A 19,977-nucleotide genomic window follows, 5' to 3' on the forward strand; every position below is an offset into this window, starting at 1 on the left:
AATTGCGAGAGAATAGACCACAATCATTGACTTGTTTATTTTTGGTAATGGTGGCAAAGTGGTGTCAGTGTCACTCTTTTTGCACTGTCATCTGGCTCTCACCACCACCATCAGGCATACATTTGAGAAACAACTTACATAAGTTATGTCTGTAGCTTGGAAAAGAAAAAAAAATCTTGATTTTTACATAAAAATCCATATTTCTGGCATCCACTGAAAATCTTCCGGCCCAAATTCCCACATGGTAACAATCAACTAAAGCCGAGCGTTAGTTGACTCTGTTCATTTACATTTTCAGCTCTGGGTTTGGTTCTGCTGTCTACAGTGGCTGAGTCTACTTTGTAGGCCTTCCTTACCAGCTAACCCAACCAACCTTGTGTCGTTTCTATCTATACTCTTAATCTAAGATTATAAAAAATTTTTCCTTTCCATTCTAAAGTAATCTTTAGATAGATTGAGGGTTCTTTTTTTTTTTTTTCATCTTAAAATGGAAACAAACTCTTTAGACAATTGTATAGCATTACGGTAATTTACAATTGTTGGGTGTGTAAGCTCCTGTTCTTTTACATAAAATGTAATTATTAGCATAAACAAACAGCAATAGTTTTACCATTTGTCCTCACAAATACTGAAAAATGGAATTGTTACACATTAAGGACGTCTTGGGTTATTTTGTTGCCAAAACATCTATGAAAATAATGCTTTAGACGTCTTTGGATTTTATTTCAGCACTGCATATGTCCATAGAAGACAGCATAAAATGGCTCAGAGAAGTTATGGCTGAAATAGGACCATCCCATTCACAAAAAAATGAGGAATGGAATATCTTTGATGTAAAACAAGCCAATGCTATTGTTGATTACTTGAAAGTCAGGTATGGACTTTTTTCAGTAGCATTTAGTTTTCACTTTATGTTTTCTAGAAAATGTCTATTAAATAGAAGCTAATTCAATTTTTAATGAAGTTAGACATTTACAAAATTTTTGCAGTAATTAACCCAACTGATAATTAGATAATATTCAAATCATCCATCCAATAAATAAAAACCAGGACATTGAACATTTTGGCTTTCCTTGCATTCTTAAAAAGAAGTTTATGTTTGATAAGCATAATTTCATTTAGATCTATAATTCTTGGCTAAGAATTTTTTTCTCTGAATCTCTAAATAATACTGTTCTTATTAATCAAATGACTCTTTCAGATTATTCAGATTTGATTACAATAGACTATACTACAGGTAGTTGACCTTGACCTTAAAATTTTACATTTTAAAGAGTAACATTTCCATTTAAACGTTTATTTTAAATGCTTTATATTAGAAATTGAAGAGATTTATATACATACTTCCTCAAATTTATTATATACCCTGAAATATTTGTAGTATTGACCAATTAAATTCATTAAGTCTTTCTTTGTGCTTCGAAAATGATGGTGGATGGAGGGAAAGTATTTTTCTTACAGTGATTCTTCATTGTTGAACTAAGAAATCTGTCTTTTTATATGATCTGTCACAAGGTCTGCATTAGAGTTTTGCATCTCTCCCAAGGGACATTTTTTAAGTTAGCAAATATTTAAACAAGAGTTGGTAAAAAATCTTTCTTTTGCCTAACTAAAAGTTTCTGCAGAATTTCTTTGTTCCTCTGTTACTATATACTGCAGTACTTTCCAACTTTAAGTTTTACAATTCTAAAATAAATGGTGCTGTATGATGGTCTAGACATGCTCATGATTTGCTTGGCAAGGATCCTGGTTGTAGCCTGGAAGTTTTTAAAAAACTAATGTGTTTAATATGATAAGGTTTATATACTGGTTTCTGGCATGAATTAATAATGGTGTATGATATATTTTTATGTAATAGCATTTGATATAATATGACTTCTTAATGTTACAGTATACCTCCTAATGTGTGTCTCTCACTAAAAGCCACCGTAGTCTTCATATCAATTAAAGGGAGATCCTTGTGTGGCGGGGAGGGAAGGGAGTGGAAACCCAGAGCTGGAGGAGAACTTGTTCCCCAAGGTATTTCTGCCCATCAGAGTTTGGAAATCACTGGGCAGGGGGAATTCTCTGCACATTTGTAGAGCATCCTTCTTTCCCTTCTCTCTCCATTTGAGCCTTCCAGGTCTCTCTAGCAGAATACATTTTTCAGCTGAGCTCTCAACCCAAGAGTTTTATAATGGGCACCAGGACTGATAGTTAACCACAGCACCAAAACCCATGCACTTTCTAGATGGTGAAAGATGGCAGCTCTTTTCTCTTTCATATCATCTTTCTGGACAAATGTTCATCAGCGTATTTCTTGACATTTTATTGACATTCAGAAAATGGTTAAGTGAAGAGGGGATGTCAGTGTTAGTCACCTTTTGACCCTAACCAGGGTAACTTCACACACCAAAAATACCTAGTCTTACTTCTCCAAAAAAAAAAAAGTAATATTTGAAAGTTTAGTCAAATAAAGTAAATCAGAACTAGCTTTTATGCTGTTTAATCTTTATATTGTGATTTCAAAGAAATTACATGTTTTAAGTGTCTCTGTCACAGAAATTAAAATATCAGTTGGTAAGTAGGATATCTGGAATTGATTCTGAAGTTGTGTCAAGAGAAATGTGCTTTTTGCAACACCTGTTCAGAATGTCTCATGTGTCCACAAATGCAAGTTTAATGTCAATTAAATCATATAATACTTTTCATTTTAATGACTGCAAAGAAGTTTTCTAAATATGAAGCTAGCTCAGTTATCAAAAAAAAGTATAACCATTTTTCAGTTTAACCTAATAATTAAGTTTAATCAACCAGTGAAAGTCCTAGTCAGTTTTGGGAGTGCGTGTTTTGGAATGTGACCTATAGCACATGAAACTTAACTGACAATAAAATTGAAATTTCAGGGACTTCCCTGGCAGTCCAGTGGTTAAGGCTCCATGCTTCCAATGCAGGGGGCATGGGTTAGATCCCTGGTCAGGGAACTAAGATCCCACATGCTGCGTGGCCAAAAATTTTAAAAATAAATAAATAAAGCTTTAAAAAATTGAAATTTCATTTGATGCTCTTAATAGAGTCTACACTGTATATTCCATGATGTGTCTGTGAATTGAGAAAATGAATACCAAAATTCCTCCCCAGCATTGCTACTGAGTAATCTACTTACGCAACATATACACAGCTTTTTAATATAAGACGTCATTTAGACATGTATCTGGTTCAAGGACATTTCTGTCATTGTATATTCTATGTATTCCCTGGAAATCAGGTGAAGGTAAAGTGCACAGACATATACTCAATATAAGAAAACACTTCTAAAACACTTCTTCAGGGGCTTCCCTGGTGGCGCCGTGGTTGAGAGTCCGCCTGCCGATGCAGGGGACACAGGTTCGTGCCCCGGTCTGAGAAGATCCCACATGCCGTGGAGTGGCTGGGCCTGTGAGCCATGGCCGCTGAGCCTGCCTGTCCGGAGCCTGTGCTCCGCAATGGGACAGGCCACAACAGTGAGAGGCCCGCGTACCGGAAAAAGAAAAAAAAACACCTCTTCACACAAATGTCCTTCCTGGCCTGGAGCCAGATGTCTTGACCATTTTCATTCTGAGTAGTCTCCCTTTGATTTAGGACCAAGACAAGATGTTTGACAAAAATATTCTAGGGGCTTGAGTCAGCTGGGAGTCCAAAGGAAGAGGGAAAAAATACACTCCCATAACAGAAGTGTCACTTTGTTCCCATGTGAGGCCATTTAATAGCTCCCTGGTAATGTGAGAGAACCCCAGCTGTTGGTGGGGACCAGAGCAAAGCAATGGTGGTATGACTTGACATGCCCCTGAGTAAGTGCCTCCCTTTGGTGGCCCCCCTCCCCTTGTATGTCTCACTGTAGTCCTGGCCTTGCCCAACCCTGTATCTTTGGCCACTGCATCCAAGTCATGCATTTTATTTTCATTGTAAGAAGTGAATTTCTTTTTTGGTATGGGATAATCTAATAACTGTATGCAATAAGGAGAATAACGTGGAAAGATTATGAAATTGCAGGAAGGAAGATTTATGAATTGACTTCATTGTGTGACACAAGATGGGGAAAGGAAAGTTTTAGACTAGTTAACTGAGAAGAAGCCAAACTATTTGCAAAATATTCTACACTCTTTAATTTTTCTACTCAAAGTCAGTTACTGATAATGTAATAGTTTTAACCTTGAAGCTTTCTCTAGGTAACCAATGTAAGGGAAGGAGAGTTTGAATTTATTTTGCTTCATTGAATCATCAAACTTCACTAATCTTGTTGTATTTTCTAGCCAACAGATCAAAGTAATGTCAAAACCTAAGCTAGTTTTCTGTATGTTGATGACTAATTTGAATGTAGTCAAAAACAAAACAAAACAAAACAAACCATGACTGAGTCTGTACACCCATCAGTTTAATGGATTGTGTTACTAGTGAGATCAACTGCTAATATAACTCAGAGAGACCCAGCTGCCTGAGGATTTCTTCGTTGATTTCAAATGAATTGAAACTTTGATCCATTACAGCATTCAGGAGAAGCCATTATTATACATGCTCTGTAGCTACATTTTGCAATGTTAATTCCTCAGTTATATTAAAATCAATTTTCTTAAATAGCAAAAGGCACCAGAGTGAAAGAGAAACCACTAAGACAATTTTTTGTTCTTCGGCATTTTGCTGTATTATGAGTCTATTAATTTTCCCAACCAGCAGGAAGAGAATTAGAAAAATTCAAATATTATCACAAACAGGATATTAGAAGTCAACCCTTCAGTAAATTTTTAACTCTCAGTAACACATTGCTGAGATCTTTAATCTTACTTGAACTATATATTTTTAAGCTCTTTTAGCTCTTTATAGTTTTTATACACTGACCATTTAGTCTTTCGGGTAGGAACTAAAGAAATTATCTTTCTCAAATTAATTCTCCTCTTTGATGTGTAATGGAATATTCTTCAAGAAAATCATTCATCTAGAAAGTATTTCAGTTAATGTTGCATCATTCTTCAGGTGTTATCAGAAATTACCTTAATCTTGAAACAGTTTGAGAATGTGAGAAGTAATTGATATGGAAGTAGCCTATAGAATTCAGTGCTATTCATATGAGAGGAAATTGACTCCAATTTGGAGCAAAACATGAAAAAGAATGTGAAGTTTGGTGTTATTTAGAGGCAGTGCAATATTTGGTTGTGAGCCAGGAAAAGTCAGGATGAAATCTACCCCAAACCTATCCACTCATCACAGATTAGTTTACTGATATTAATTTAGGTACTATGTTATATTGTCAGTGTCTCAAAAAAATAAACCTTTAATTGCTTAGCATTTCTGGGCAACTTATTTTGGAGTAAAGGAGGTGGCTAACTTCATATTAGTGTTTAATATCTTTAGCTTGGTCAATTCAAACAACTTTCCTGTAATAAATATTCTTACATATTTGCTCTTTTTTCCTGAAATAAACTTATCAGCTTTCCACATTTATTTTGTATTTCAGCTTATTTCAACACTACAAGCTGTATGAGTTTCTGTTCTTCTCTGCCAGGGAAGAAATTGTGATAGGAACTGAGGTAAGTAATTTATCTAGATGGAACCAATTAAGCTGAATCACTTAATGCATGCTGATCAGCATCTGGATCTTTAACAGCCGAAAGCAACTTCTTGTCAAGATTACTCAAGTGTTAATATAACCAACTAGTAGTTTGCAAAAAGAATAATTACATAGAGTGAGCTTTGGATTAAGAAAGTAAGCTGTCTTTTGGCATTGAAGGTATTGTTAATCATGTATACTTTATGTATTTATGGATTATTTGATAAAGCTCAGTTGGATAGAGTATGTACGTCTTCATACAAATAAAATCAGGAAAAGTGAGATAAATTAATTCTGTTAAATCTCTTCTAATTTCATATTTATTTTCAGTGTACTCATTGTTTAAGGCCTAATTCAAATCCCACTTCCTCAATGAAGCAGACCTTCCTTAATTGCATCACATCTCAAAGGAAGGGCTTAGACAAACTCTTTAATCATGTTCTATTATTTTATTCCAATTGATCTCTTTCTGCTGAATACTGGCTACTCTGAGCACACCAATAAGCATGTAAATCTGTACCATGTTTATGGTTTCCTAATTGTTTCCTGTGGATTGATATAGTTTACATAATCCAACTGTATTTCCTTGAAGGCAAGGATCGTGTGCTATTTTTCTACACAGCATATAGTATAATGCAGGACATAGTAACCCCTCGTAATATGACATAAGTGATTCAGTGACAGTGCATATAATAGCAGTTCTACAAGAAATGGTCTATTTAAAGATACTTTTGAACAGCCTTACATATAATCACATATATGTATTTACTAGAAATGAATCTGGGTAAGAGAACATCTTAAGGAGGCTAAAGATGCCATCAGAAGTACTCCTTAGATTCTCAACTGCTTGAGGAGGCTGTACTGCCTAGGAGATGGGAATGGCCATGGTCAGACATAAAGTGAATAAGGGATGGGACTTCCATGGTGGCGCAGTGGTTAAGAATCTGCCTGCCAATGCAGGGGACACGGGTTCAAGTCCTGGTCCGGGAAGATCCCTCATGCCGCGGAGCAACTAAGCCTGTGCGCCACAACTACTGAGCCTGCACTCTAGAGCCTGCAAGGCACAACTACTGAAGCACATGGGCCACAACTACTGAAATCCACACGCCTAGAGCCCATGCTGCACAACAAGAGAAGCCACCGCAATGAGAAGCCCGCACACTGCAACAAAGAGTAGCCCCCGCTTGCCGCAATGAGAGAAAGCCCATGTGCAGCAACAAAGACCCAACGCAGCCAAAAATAAATAAATAATAAAATAAATTTATTAAAAAATAAATAAAGTGAATAAGGGGATATTTACATTATCTTTATAATTTCCCTGATATTAAGAACCAGATGGAATGTGCCAAATGTTCTGTCTTCCCTAGTATTGTTATTCTGCACTTTATAAATTGCTTACTTCATTAAACACCTCAGTCACTGTGTCTCAGTCTCCACTTAGGTACTTGTTCTAATGCTGGCCTTTTAAATGAGCTGAAGGAAAACAAGGAACCCTTTTTGCTTTTGACTTTCCTTAAAGTTTCTCCTTTGCAGTCTCCTCATACTGTAGCTTAAATTAGGTGTCACTTGACGAAGTTTCACTGACAAAGTTTCCATGTCAGAATTACATCATACAGTGTGACAGCATTGCAGTAATTATCTGTTAGGAATACAATCCTATCTCATCTATTCAGCAAAACTTTGGGAAAATGATAGTGGCTTCAATAGCAGCATATGCAGACATTTAGAATCATCAAGAAAAAAAGTTTCATAAAGAACTCCCTTTTCCCTTTGTTAATTACACAATCGTGCCTTTCTTCTCCATTGTAAGGTTATATTTAGGTGACATTTATGCTTATGGAAAGATAAAATGGAGAAAGCAGACAAGGATTGGCTCATTTATTTTCTATTGTCTTTTGTATTTTCCCCAAGCTGACCAGAGCTATAAAAAAAAAGTCCTTAAGGAAGGGATATTGGGTCTTAAGGAATTAACCCGTTCATAGAGTTTTAAAGGATTAACCAAAGCAAGTGTTATACTACAATATTTTATGACATTTTAGAAGTGCAAATACCATTGCACTTCATTTGGTGCAAATACCATTTTTTAAATTAACAACCTTTCATAGAGGAAGCAGAGGCTTGCCCCACTAATGTAGTTATTCATACTGACCTCAGGGCTCTGGAACCAAACAAGGGCCATACAACAGCCATATAAATGTTCCAAATTTAAATCTCAGGCAAGCATTCAAGGTAGATAACACTGACGAAATTTAGTTTCTTTCTTAGTTGTGGATAGATGATTTTAAGAAAACATGTAAATTGCTTCTAAGAATAATGGCTAAATATTCTAATTACTAATAGAGAACATAAATAAATCATATTCATACTTTTCTTGGGTTTTAGTTTATAGAAAATTGAATTTGTATTTTTGAATTTAACAATTGTTTCTAGCAATTTCTACTCACCTTTTACAAGCTATTTCATGTTACACCTTAGAGGCATATTTTTGGTAAGTCATTATTCTTGACCTGAGATTTTTCATAATCTAGAAATCTAATAGGTATAGTTCTGTAAGCAGCATGTGTTGTAGTTCATTCAATCGTTCGCATATAATAGTGTTGTTCACAATATACATTGAAAAAGGCAGTAAACAACTAGAATGAGCTAGAATAATGACAGAATGGAGCAGAAAACGAAGGCAGCAGATACCTGTAGTTGTAACCATCTTAGTGGATGAAGTACTGTGTGAGACTTATTTTATTTATAGAGATGAGGATTCCCTTTTAAGCACCCAAGCCAGGAGCTCTCCAAATCTATTGTTTTGACAATGCAATTAGACCACAGATCCACAGACTTAAGAACTGTAAGGGAACCAGAATCTCTTAAGGAATATATTTTTTCTTTGGCCTTAAGGACCCACCCAGAAACCTGGAAACGGCTATGTCCTTTGCTTTTATTACCTGAAAACTAGAAGAAGCAGTGAATACTTGCACACAAAGAACGCTATTGGATATTAGCAATAATGATGGTCAAAAAACTCATAGCAGATACCCTAAGTCATCGTTCTAACCATGTATCTACTGCCAGGCATCTACTAAAATGAGATGATGCAGCTTTAACAATTATATATTCATTATTCCACATATGTTATCCAGTTCCTGTTGTGCTCTAGGCCTGTGCTAAGTTCTAGGGGTACACAGTGACGAGCAATGATTCTTGTCCTCAAGGAGTTTATTGTCAAATGAGAGGAGAGAGATGATTACATAAGTAATTACAAAATAGGGTGGTTTCCAGTAACAAGTGAAATCTAAGAGGAAATCTAAAGGTTGTGAATGAGTTAGCCAGAAGTGCATTTTATATTTTTGGTGCAAGTGAAAGGAATTCCACTCAAAATAATTAATTGAAAAGTGGGGGATATATTATTAGATCACTAATTGGTAAATGCAGGGGATGAAAGCTGGACTAAAGCCAACTGGATCTAAGTAGTCAACAGTGTTACTGAGTGTGTATGTAAATACATGTGGGTGTGTGTATGCATGCAAGTGGTTCAGTCTCTCATCTCTCCTAGACTTTTTTCATTTCTTTTTTCTGAAGGGCCTTGTTCCCTTCTACTGCAGACAGGCTTCCTTCAGCTGGTGGTAGACATGAAAGAGGCAGCTCCAGTTTAGCAACTCCAAAAGAAAGAGACATTCTTCCTCCCAGTATTATTGTCTGTGCTTGTGTCATGCATCCACTCTCAATTAGTCACTATGGCCAGAGGAGTAATGTTATTAGAAGACCCAAGTTGACTGTATTGAATGGGTGACAGAGGATGAATAGGTCCCCAAAAGCAGCAGGAAGAACTTTTGCAAAAGAGAATAGTGATTTTATCAAAAGAGTGAACTAAGCACACATGTACAACTCCTCTTCCATCTAAAATCCCATAAAAGACCAAAATTTTCAAAATTCATAATGCTGTAGATAAGAGCTTTTATGACATCTAAAATTATAGATTACTGATTAGATGAAACTACAGCCCCATATGTACTGAGAAGATGCTACAGAGTTAATGCTGCATTTATTTAGTCATCCTCGATACAGAAATGGGAGAAGCTTTAGGGGGAAAATAATGAAAGCAAGTAGAGCAACTGCACCATTTAGTCCGTTTACCTTCTGCTGCTTACGTAGAGCACTGGGACTCCATGACATTTGCTCCAGAGCTAAAGAAACTATTGTGGACATTGATGCCAAAGAGAAGGGCAGATCTAGAGTGGCCACTGATGTTCAGAAGGGACAGTGAATACACCCTGAATATAAGCTACTGGCACACCTAACTACCATCATTCTTTACGGCTCCCCTACAGTCTCTAGAGGCAAGCTATGGCAAACAAACATCCACAGACAAATGAACCAGGATCATCTAATGTAAAGATAAATCAACAAGCAGTTGAGGAAAATAAAATCATAAGAGAGGGCTTCCCTGGTGGCGCAGTGGTTGAAAATCCGCCTGCCAGTGCAGGGGACACAGATTCGATCCCTGGTCTGGGAAGATCCCACATGCTGCAGAGCAACTAAGCCCATGTGCCACAACTACTGAGCCTGCGCTGTAGAGGCTGTGTGCTGCAACTACTGAGCCCGTGTGCCAACTACTGAAGCCGCATGCCTAGAGCCTGTGCTCCACAACAAGAGAAGCCACCACAATGAGAAGCCTGCACACCCCAACAAAGAGTAGCCCCTGCTCACCGCAGCTAGAGAAAAGCTCATAAGCAGCAATGAAGAGCCAATGCAGCCAAAAATAAATAAAATAAATAAATTTATTAAAAAATAAATAATTTTTAGGGGGATTGGAACCAAGATGGCAGAGTAGAAGGATGTGCTCTCACTCCCTCTTGCAAGAGCACCAGGATCACAACTAGCTGCTGGACAATCATCGACAGGAAGACATTGGAACTCACCAAAAAAGATACCCCATGTCCAAGGACAAAGGAGAAGCCACAGTGAGACAGTAGGAGGGGCACAATCACAGTAAAATCAAGTCCTATAACTGCTGGGTGGGTGACTCACAAACTGGCGAACACTTATACCACAGAAGGTCACCCACTGGAGTGAAGGTTCTGAGCCCCACATCAGGCTTCCCAACCTGGGGGTCCAGCAATGGGAGGAGGAATTCCTAGAGAATCAGACTTTGAAGGCTACTGGGATTTGATTGCAGGACTTCAACAGAACTGGGGAAAACAGAGACTCCACTCTTGGAGGGCACACACAAAGTAATGTGTGCATTGGGACCCAGGGGAAGGAGCAGTGACCCCAGGGGAGACTGAAGCAGACCTACCTGCTAGTGTTGGAGGGTCTTCTGCAGAGGAAGGGTGGGCGGGTGGCTGTGGCTCACCATGGGGACAAGGACACTGGCAGCAGAAGTTCTGGGAAGTACTCCTTGGCGTGAGCCCTCCCAGAGTCCGCCATTAGCCCCACCAAAGAGCCCACGTAGGCTCCGGTGTTGGGTTGCCTCAGGCCAAACAACCAACAGGGAGGGAACCCAACCACCCATCAGCAGTCAAGCAGATTAAAGTTTTATTGAGCTCTGCCCACCAGAGCAACAGTCAGCTCTACACACCACCAGTCGCTCCCATCAGGAAACTTGCATAAGCCTCTTAGATAACCTCATCCACCAGAGGGCAGACAGCAGAAGCAAGAAGAACCACAGTCCTGCAGCCTGTAGAACAAAAACCACATTCAAAGAAAGATAGACAAGATGAAAAGGCAGAGGGCTATGTACCAGATGAAGGAACAAGATAAAACCCCAGAAAAACAGTTAAATGAAGTGGAGATAGGCAACCTTCCAGAAAAAGAATTGAGAATAATAATAGTGAAGATGATCCAGGACCTTGGGAAAAGAATGGAGGCAAAGATAGAGAAGATGGAAGAAATGTTTAACAAAGACCTAGAAGAATTAAAGAACAAACAAACAGAGATGAACAATACAATAACTGAAATGATAACTATACTAGAAGGAATCAATAGCAGAATATCTGAGGCAGAAGAACGGATAAGTGCCCTGGAAGACAGAATGGTGGAATTCACTGCTGCAGAACAGAATAAAGAAAAAAGAATGAAAAGAAATGAAGACAGCCTAAGAGACCTCTGGGACAATATTAAATGCAACAACATTCACATTATAGGGGTCCCAGAAGGAGAAGAGAGAGAGAAAGGACCAGAGAAAATATTTGAAGAGATTATAGTCGAAAATTTCCCTAACATGGGAAGGGAAAAAGCAACCCAACTCCAGGAAGCGCAGAGAGTCCCATACAGGAGAAACCCAAGGAGAAACACGCCAAGACACATAGTAATCAATTTGGCAAAAATTAAAGACAAAAAAATTATTAAAAGCAGCAAGGGAAAAACGACAAATAACATACATGGGAACTCCCATAAGGTTAACAGCTGATTTCTCAGCAGAAACTCTACAAGCCAGAAGGGAGTGGCATGATATATTTAAAGTGATGAAAGAGAAGAACCAAGATTACTCCACCTGGCAAGGATCTCATTCAGATTCGATGGAGAAATCAAAAGCTTTACCAATAAGCAAAAGCTAAGAGAATTCAGCACCACCAAACCAGCTCTACAACAAATGATAAAGGAACTTCTCTAAGTGGGAAACACAAGGGAAGAAAAGGACCTAGAAAAACAAACCCAAAACAATTAAGAAAATGGTAATAGGAACATACATATCGATAATTACCTTAAACGTGAATGGATTAAATGCTCTAACCAAAAGACACAGGCTTGCTGAATGGATACAAAAACAAGACCCATATATATGCTGTCTACAAGAGACCCACTTCAGACCTAGGGACACATTCAGACTGAAAGTGAGAGGATGGAAAAAGATATTCCATGCAAATGGAAATCAAAAGAAAGCTGGAGTAGCAATATTCGTATCAGATAAAATAGACTTTAAAGTAAAGAATGTTACAAGAGACAAGGAAGGACACTACGTAATGATCAGGGGATCAATCCAAGAAGAAGATATAACAATTATAAATGTATATGCACCCAACATAGGAGCACCTCAATACATAAGGCAACGGCTAACAGTTCTAAAAGAGGAAATCGACAGTAACACAATACTGGGGAACGTTAACACCTCACTTACACCAATGGACAGATCATCCAAAATGAAAATAAATAAGGAAACAGAAGCTTTAAATGACACAATAGACCAGATAGATTTAATTGATATTTATAGGACATTCCATACAAAAACAGCAGATTACACTTTCTTCTCAAGTGCACACAGAACATTCTCCAGGATAGATGACATCTTGGGTCACAAATCAAGACTCAATAAGTTTAAGAAAATTGAAATCATATGAAGCATCTTTTCTGACTACAATGCTATGAGATTAGAAATGAATTACAGGGAAAAAAACGTAAAAAACACAAACACATGGAAGCTAAACAATACGTTACTAAATAACCAAGAGATCACTGAAGAAATCAAAGAGGAAATCAAAAAATACCTAGAGAGAAATGACAATGAAAACACGACTATCCAAAACCTATGGGATGCAGCAAAAGCAGTTCTAAGAGGGAAGTTTATAGCTATACAAGCCTACCTCAAGAAACAAGAAAAATCTCAAATAAACAATCTAACCTTACACCTAAAGGAACTAGAGAAAGGACAATCAAAAACCAAAGTTAGCAGCAGGAAAGAAATCATAAAGATCAGAACAGAAATAAATGAAATAGAAACAAACAAACAAAAAAACAATAGCAAAGATCAATAAAACTAAAACCTGGTTCTTTGAGAAGATAAAGAAAATTGATAAACCATTAGCCAGACTCATCAAGAAAAAGAGGGAGAGGACTCAAATCAATAAAATTAGAAATGAAAAAGGAGAAGTTACAACAGACACCACAGAAATACATAGCATCCTAAGAGACTACTAGAGGCAACTGTGTGCCAATAAAATGGACAACCGGGAAGAAATGGACAAATTCTTAGAAAGGTATAACCTCCCAAGACTGAACCAGGAAGAAATAGAAAATATGAGCAGAACAATCACAAGCAATGAAATTGAAACTGTGATTTAAAATCTTCCAGCAGGGCTTCCCTGGTGGTGCAGTGGTTGAGAGTCCACCTGCTGATGCAGGGGACATGGGTTCGTGCCCCGGTCTGGGGGGATCCAACATGCCGTGGAGCGGCTGGGCCCGTGAGCCATGGCCACTGGGCCTGAGCGTCCGGAGCCTGTGCTCTGCAGCAGGAGAGACCACAGCAGTGAGAGGCCCGCGCAGCGCAAAAAAAAAAAAAAAAAAAAAAAAATCTTCCAACAAACAAAAGTCCAGGACTAGATGGATTCACAGGTGAATTCTATCAAACATTTAGAGAAGAGCTAACAACGATCCTTCTCAAATTCTTCCAAAAAATGCAGAGGAAAGAACACTCCCAAACTCATTCTATGAGGCCACCATCACCCTGATACCAAAACCAGACAAAGATACTACAAAAAAAGAAAATTACAGAGACTTCCGGGAAGATGGCAGAAGAGTAAGACGCGGAGATCACCTTCCTCTCCACAGATACACCAGAAATACATCTACGCGTGGAACAACTCCTACAGAACACCTACTGAACGCTGGCAGAAGACCTCAGACCTCCCAAAAGGCAAGGAACCCCCCACGTACCTGGTTAGGGCAAAAGAAAAAACTAAACAGAGACAAAAGGATAGGGACGGGTCCTGCACCAGCGGGAGAGAGCTGTGAAGGAGGAAAAGTGTCCACACACTAGGAAGCCCCTTCGCGGGTGGAGACTTCGGGAGGTGGAGTGGGGGAGCTTGGGAGCCGCGGAGGAGAGCACAGCAACAGGGGTGCGGAGGGCAAAGCGGACAGATTCCAGCGCAGAGGATCGGGCCGACCGGCACTCACCAGCCGAGAGGCTTGTCTGCTTGCCCGCCGGGGCGGGCGGGACTGGGAGCTGAGGCTCCGGCTTTTGTCGGAGCGCCGGGAGAGGACTGAGGTTGGCGGCGTGAACAGAGCCTGCAGGGCGTTGGTGCGCCGCGGCTGGCCGAGAGAGAGTCCGGGGAGGGGTCTGGACCTGCCGAAGAGGCAAGAGACTTTTACGTCCCTCTTTGTTTCCTGGTGCACGAGGAGAGGGGATTAAGAACGCTGCTTGAGAGAGCTCCAGGGACGGGCGCGAGCCGCGGCTAAGAGTGCGGAGCCCAGAGACGGACATGGGACGCTAAGGCCGCTGCTGCCGCCGCCAGGAGGCCTGTGTGCGAACACAGGTCACTAGCCACACGCCCTTCTGGGGAGCCTGTGCAGCCCGCCACTGCCAGGGTCCCGGGATCCAGGGACGGCTCCCCGGGAGAGCGCACGGCGCGCCTCAGGCTGCAGCGTCACGCCGGCCTCTGCCGCTGCAGGCCCGCCCCGCACTCCATGATCCTCCCTACCCCCCGGCCTGGGTGAGCCAGAGCCTCCGTATCAGCGGCTCCTTTAACCTCGTCCTGTCTGAGCAAAGAACAGACGCCCTCCGGCGACCTACACGCACAGGCGGGGCCAAATCCAAAGCTGAGCCCCTGGGAACTGTCAGAACAAAGAAGAGAAAGGGAAATCTCTCCCAGCAGCCTCAGAAGCAGCGGATTAAAGCTCCACAATCAACTTGATATACCCTGCATCTGTGGAATACCTGAATAGACAACGAATCATCCCAAATTAAGGAGCCCTGTGGATGAAAGGCTCTTGGTGCTGCAGCCAGGACTCAGTGCTGTGCCTCTGAGGTGGGAGAGCCAACTTCAGGACACTGAAGAGGCTTCCCAGCTGCACATAATATCAAACAGCAAAAATCTCCGAGAGATCGCCATCTCAACACCAGCACCCAGCTTCACTCAACGACCAGCAAGCTACAGTGCTGGACATCCTATGCCAAACAACTAGCAAGACAGGAACACAACCCCACCCATTAGCAGAGAGGCTGCCCAAAATCATAGTAAGTCTACAGACACCCCAAAACACACCACCAGACGTGGACCTGCCCACCAGAAAGACAAGATCCAGCCTCATCCACCAGAACACAGGCACTAGTACCCTCCACCAGGAAGCCTACACAACCCACTGAACCAACCTTAGCCACTGGGGACAGACACAAAAAACAACAGGAACTACGAACCTTCAGCCTGCAAAAAAGGAGACCCCAAACACAGTAAGATAAGCAAAATGAAAAGACAGAAAAACACACAGCAGATGAAGGAGCAAGATAAAAACCCACCAGATCTAACAAATGAAGAGGAAATAGGCAGTCTACCTGAAAAAGAATTCAGAATAATGATAGTAAGGTTGATCCGAAATCTTGGAGATAGAATGGACAATAGAATGGACAAATTGCAAGAATCAGTTAACAAGGACCTAGAAGAACTAAAGATGAAGCAAGCAACGATGAACAACACAATAAATGAAATTAAAAGTACTCTAGATGGGATCAATAGCAGAATAACTGAGGCAGAAGAACGGATAAGTGACCTGGAAGATAAAATAGTGGAAATAACTACTGCAGAGCAGAATAAAGAAAAAAGAATGAAAAGAACTGAGGACAGTCTCAGAGACCTCTGGGACAACATTAAACGCACCAACATTCGAATTATAGGGGTTCCAGAAGAAGAAGAGAAAAAGAAAGGGACTGAGAAAATATTTGAAGAGATTATAGTTGAAAACTTCCCTAATATGGGAAAAGAAATCATTAATCAAGTCCAGGAAGCACAGAGAGTCCCATACAGGATAAATCCAAGGAGAAATACGCCAAGACACATATTAATCAAATTGTCAAAAATTAAATACAAAGAAAACATATTAAAAGCAGCAAGGGAAAAACAACAAATAACACACAAGGGAATCCCCATAAGGTTAACAGCTGATCTTTCAGCAGAAACTCTGCAAGCCAGAAGGGAGTGGCAGGACATATTGAAAGTGTTGAAGGAGAAAAACCTGCAACCAAGATTACTCTACCCAGCAAGGATCTCATTCAGATTTGATGGAGAAATTAAAACCTTTACAGACAAGCAAAAGCTGAGAGAGTTCAGCACCACCAAACCAGCTCTACAACAACTGCTAAAGGAACTTCTCTAGGCAAGAAACACAAAAGAAGGAAAGGACCTACAATAACGAACCCAAAACAATTAAGAAAATGGGAATAGGAACACACATATCGATAATTACCTTAAATGTAAATGGACTAAATGCTCCCACCAAAAGACACAGATTGGCTGAATGGATACAAAAACAAGACCCATATATTTGCTGTCTACAAGAGACCCACTTCAGACCTAGAGACACATACAGACTGAAAGTAAGGGGATGGAAAAAGGTATTTCATGCAAATGGAAACCAAAAGAAAGCTGGAGTAGCAATTCTCATATCAGACAAAATAGACTTTAAAACAAAGACTATTAGAAGAGACAAAGAAGGACACTACATAATGATCAAGGGATCGATCCAAGAGGAAGATATAACAATTGTAAATATTTATGCACCCAACATAGGTGCACCTCAATACATAAGGCAAATACTGACAACCATAAAAGGGGAAATCGACAGTAACACATTCATAGTAGGGGACTTTAACACCCCACTTTCACCCATGGACAGATCATCCAAAATGAAAATAAATAAGGAAACACAAGCTTTAAATGATACATTAAACGAGATGGAGTTAATTGATATTTATAGGACATTCCATCCAAAAACAACAGAATACACATTTTTCTCAAGTGCTCATGGAACATTCTCCAGGATAGATCATATCTTGGGTCACAAATCAAGCCTTGGTAAATTTAAGAAAATTGAAATTGTATCAAGTATCTTTTCTGACCACAACGCCATGAGACTAGATATCAATTACAGGAAAAGATCTGTAAAAAATACAAACACATGGAGGCTAAACAATACACTACTTAATAATGAAGTGATCACTGAAGAAATCAAAGAGGAAATCAAAAAATACCTAGAAACAAATGACAATGGAGACACAACGACCCAAAACCTGGGGGATGCAGCAAAAGCAGTTCTAAGGGGGAAGTTTATAGCAATACAAGCCCACCTTAAGAAGCAGGAAACATCTCGAATAAACAACCTAACCTTGCACCTCAAGCAATTAGAGAAAGAAGAACAAAAAAACCCCAAAGCTAGCAGAAGGAAAGAAATCATAAAAATCAGATCAGAAATAAATGAAAAAGAAATGAAGGAAACAATAGCAAAGATCAATAAAACTAAAAGCTGGTTCTTTGAGAAGATAAACAAAATAGATAAACCACTAGCCAGACTCATCAAGAAAAAAAGGGAGAAGACTCAAATCAATAGAACTAGAAATGAAAAAGGAGAGGTAACAACTGACACTGCAGAAATAAAAGAGATCATGAGAGATTACTACAAGCAACTCTATGCCAATAAAATGGACAATCTGGAAGAAATGGACAAATTCTTAGAAATGCACAACCTGCCAAGACTGAATCAGGAAGAAATAGAAAATATGAACAGACCAATCACAAGCACTGAAATTGAGACTGCTATTAAAAATCTTCCAACAAAGAAAAGCCCAGGACCAGATGGCTTCACAGGCGAATTCTATCAAACATTTAGAGAAGAGCTAATACCTATCCTTCTGAAACTCTTCCAGAATATAGCAGAGGGAGGAACACTCCCAAACTCCTTCTACGAGGCCACCATCACCTTGATACCAAAACCAGACAAGGATGTCACAAAGAAAGAAAACTACAGGCCAATATCACTGATGAACATAGATGCAAAAATCCTCAACAAAATACTAGCAAATAGAATCCAACAGCACATTAAAAAGATCATACACCATGATCAAGTGGGGTTTATTCCAGGAATGCAAGGATTCTTCAATATACGCAAATCTATCAATGTGATAAACCATATTAACAAACTGAAGGAGAAAAACCATATGATCATCTCAATAGATGCAGAGAAAGCTTTTGACAAAATTCAACACCCATTTATGATAAAAGCCCTGCAGAAAGTAGGCATAGAGGGAACTTTCCTCAACATAATAAAGGCCATATATGACAAGCCCACAGCAAACATCATCCTCAATGGCGAAAAACTGAAAGCATTTCCACTAAGATCAGGAACAAGACAAGGTTGCCCACTCTCACCACTCTTATTCAACATAGTTTTGGAAGTTTTAGCCACAGCAATCAGAGAAGAAAAGGAAATAAAAGGAATCCAAATCGGAAAAGAAGAAGTAAAGCTGTCACTGTTTGCAGATGACATGATCCTATACATAGAGAACCCTAAAGATGCTACCAGAAAACTACTAGAGCTAATCAATGAATTTGGTAAAGTGGCAGGATACAAAATTAATGCACAGAAATCTCTGGCATTCCTATATACTAATGATGAAAAATCTGAAAGTGAAATCAAGAAAACACTCCCATTTACCATTGCAACAAAAAGAATAAAATGTCTAGGAATAAACCTACCTAAGGAGACAAAAGATCTGTATGCAGAAAATTATAAGACACTGATGAAAGAAATTAAAGATGATACAAATAGATGGAGAGAAATACCATGTTCTTGGATTGGAAGAATCAACATTGTGAAAATGACTCTACTACCGAAAGCAATCTATAGATTCAATGCAATCCCTATCAAACTACCACTGGCATTTTTCACAGAACTAGAACAAAAAATTTTGCAATTTGTATGGAAACACAAAAGACCCCGAATAGCCAAAGCAATCTTGAGAACGAAAGAAGGAACTGGAGGAATCAGGCTCCCAGACTTCAGACTATACTACAAAGCTACAGTTATCAAAACGGTATGGTACTGGCACAAAAACAGAAAGATAGATCAATGGAACAGGATAGAAAGCCCAGAGATAAACCCACGCACATATGGTCACCTTATCTTTGACAAAGGAGGCAGAAATGTACCGTGGAGAAAGGACAGCCTATTCAATAAGTGGTGCTGGGAAAACTGGACAGCTACATGTAAAAGTATGAAGTTAGATCACTCCCTAACACCATACACAAAAATAAGCTCAAAATGGATTAAAGACCTAAATGTAAGGCCAGAAACTATCAAACTCTTAGAGGAAAACATAGGCAGAACACTCTATGACATAAATCACAGCAAGATTCTTTCTGACCCACCTCCTAGAGTAATGGAAATAAAAACAAGAGTAAACAAATGGGACCTAATGAAACTTAAAAGCTTTTGCACAGCAAAGGAAACCATAAAGAAGACCAAAAGACAACCCTCAGAATGGGAGAAAATATTTGCAAATGAAGCAACTGACAAAGGATTGATCTCCAAAATTTATAAGCAGCTCATGCAGCTTAATAACAAAAAAACAAACAACCCAATCCAAAAATGGGCAGAAGACCTAAATAGACATTTCTCCAAAGAAGATATACAGAGTGCCAACAAACACATGAGAGAAT

General features: G+C 39.3%; 1 protein-coding gene across 6 annotated transcripts in view; it reads left to right on the plus strand.

Annotated features, from left to right (window-relative positions):
• The window catches only part of CABCOCO1 (ciliary associated calcium binding coiled-coil 1), a 134,121-nt gene that overhangs the window by 31,929 nt on the left and 82,215 nt on the right, over window positions 1-19,977 (plus strand). For all 6 annotated transcript variants that reach the window (XM_027091797.1, XM_027091798.1, XM_027091800.1 and 3 more), the window contains exons 4-5: window positions 730-874; window positions 5,471-5,543. In XM_027091797.1, the coding sequence (XP_026947598.1) occupies window positions 730-874; window positions 5,471-5,543 (218 nt within the window). The remainder of the gene's footprint in view (window positions 1-729; window positions 875-5,470; window positions 5,544-19,977) is intronic.

This window comes from Aethalodelphis obliquidens, unplaced genomic scaffold, assembly GCF_003676395.1.
Source record: "Aethalodelphis obliquidens isolate GAN/ISIS:26980383/991018 unplaced genomic scaffold, ASM367639v1 scaffold73, whole genome shotgun sequence".
Classification (NCBI taxonomy): domain Eukaryota; kingdom Metazoa; phylum Chordata; class Mammalia; order Artiodactyla; family Delphinidae; genus Aethalodelphis; species Aethalodelphis obliquidens.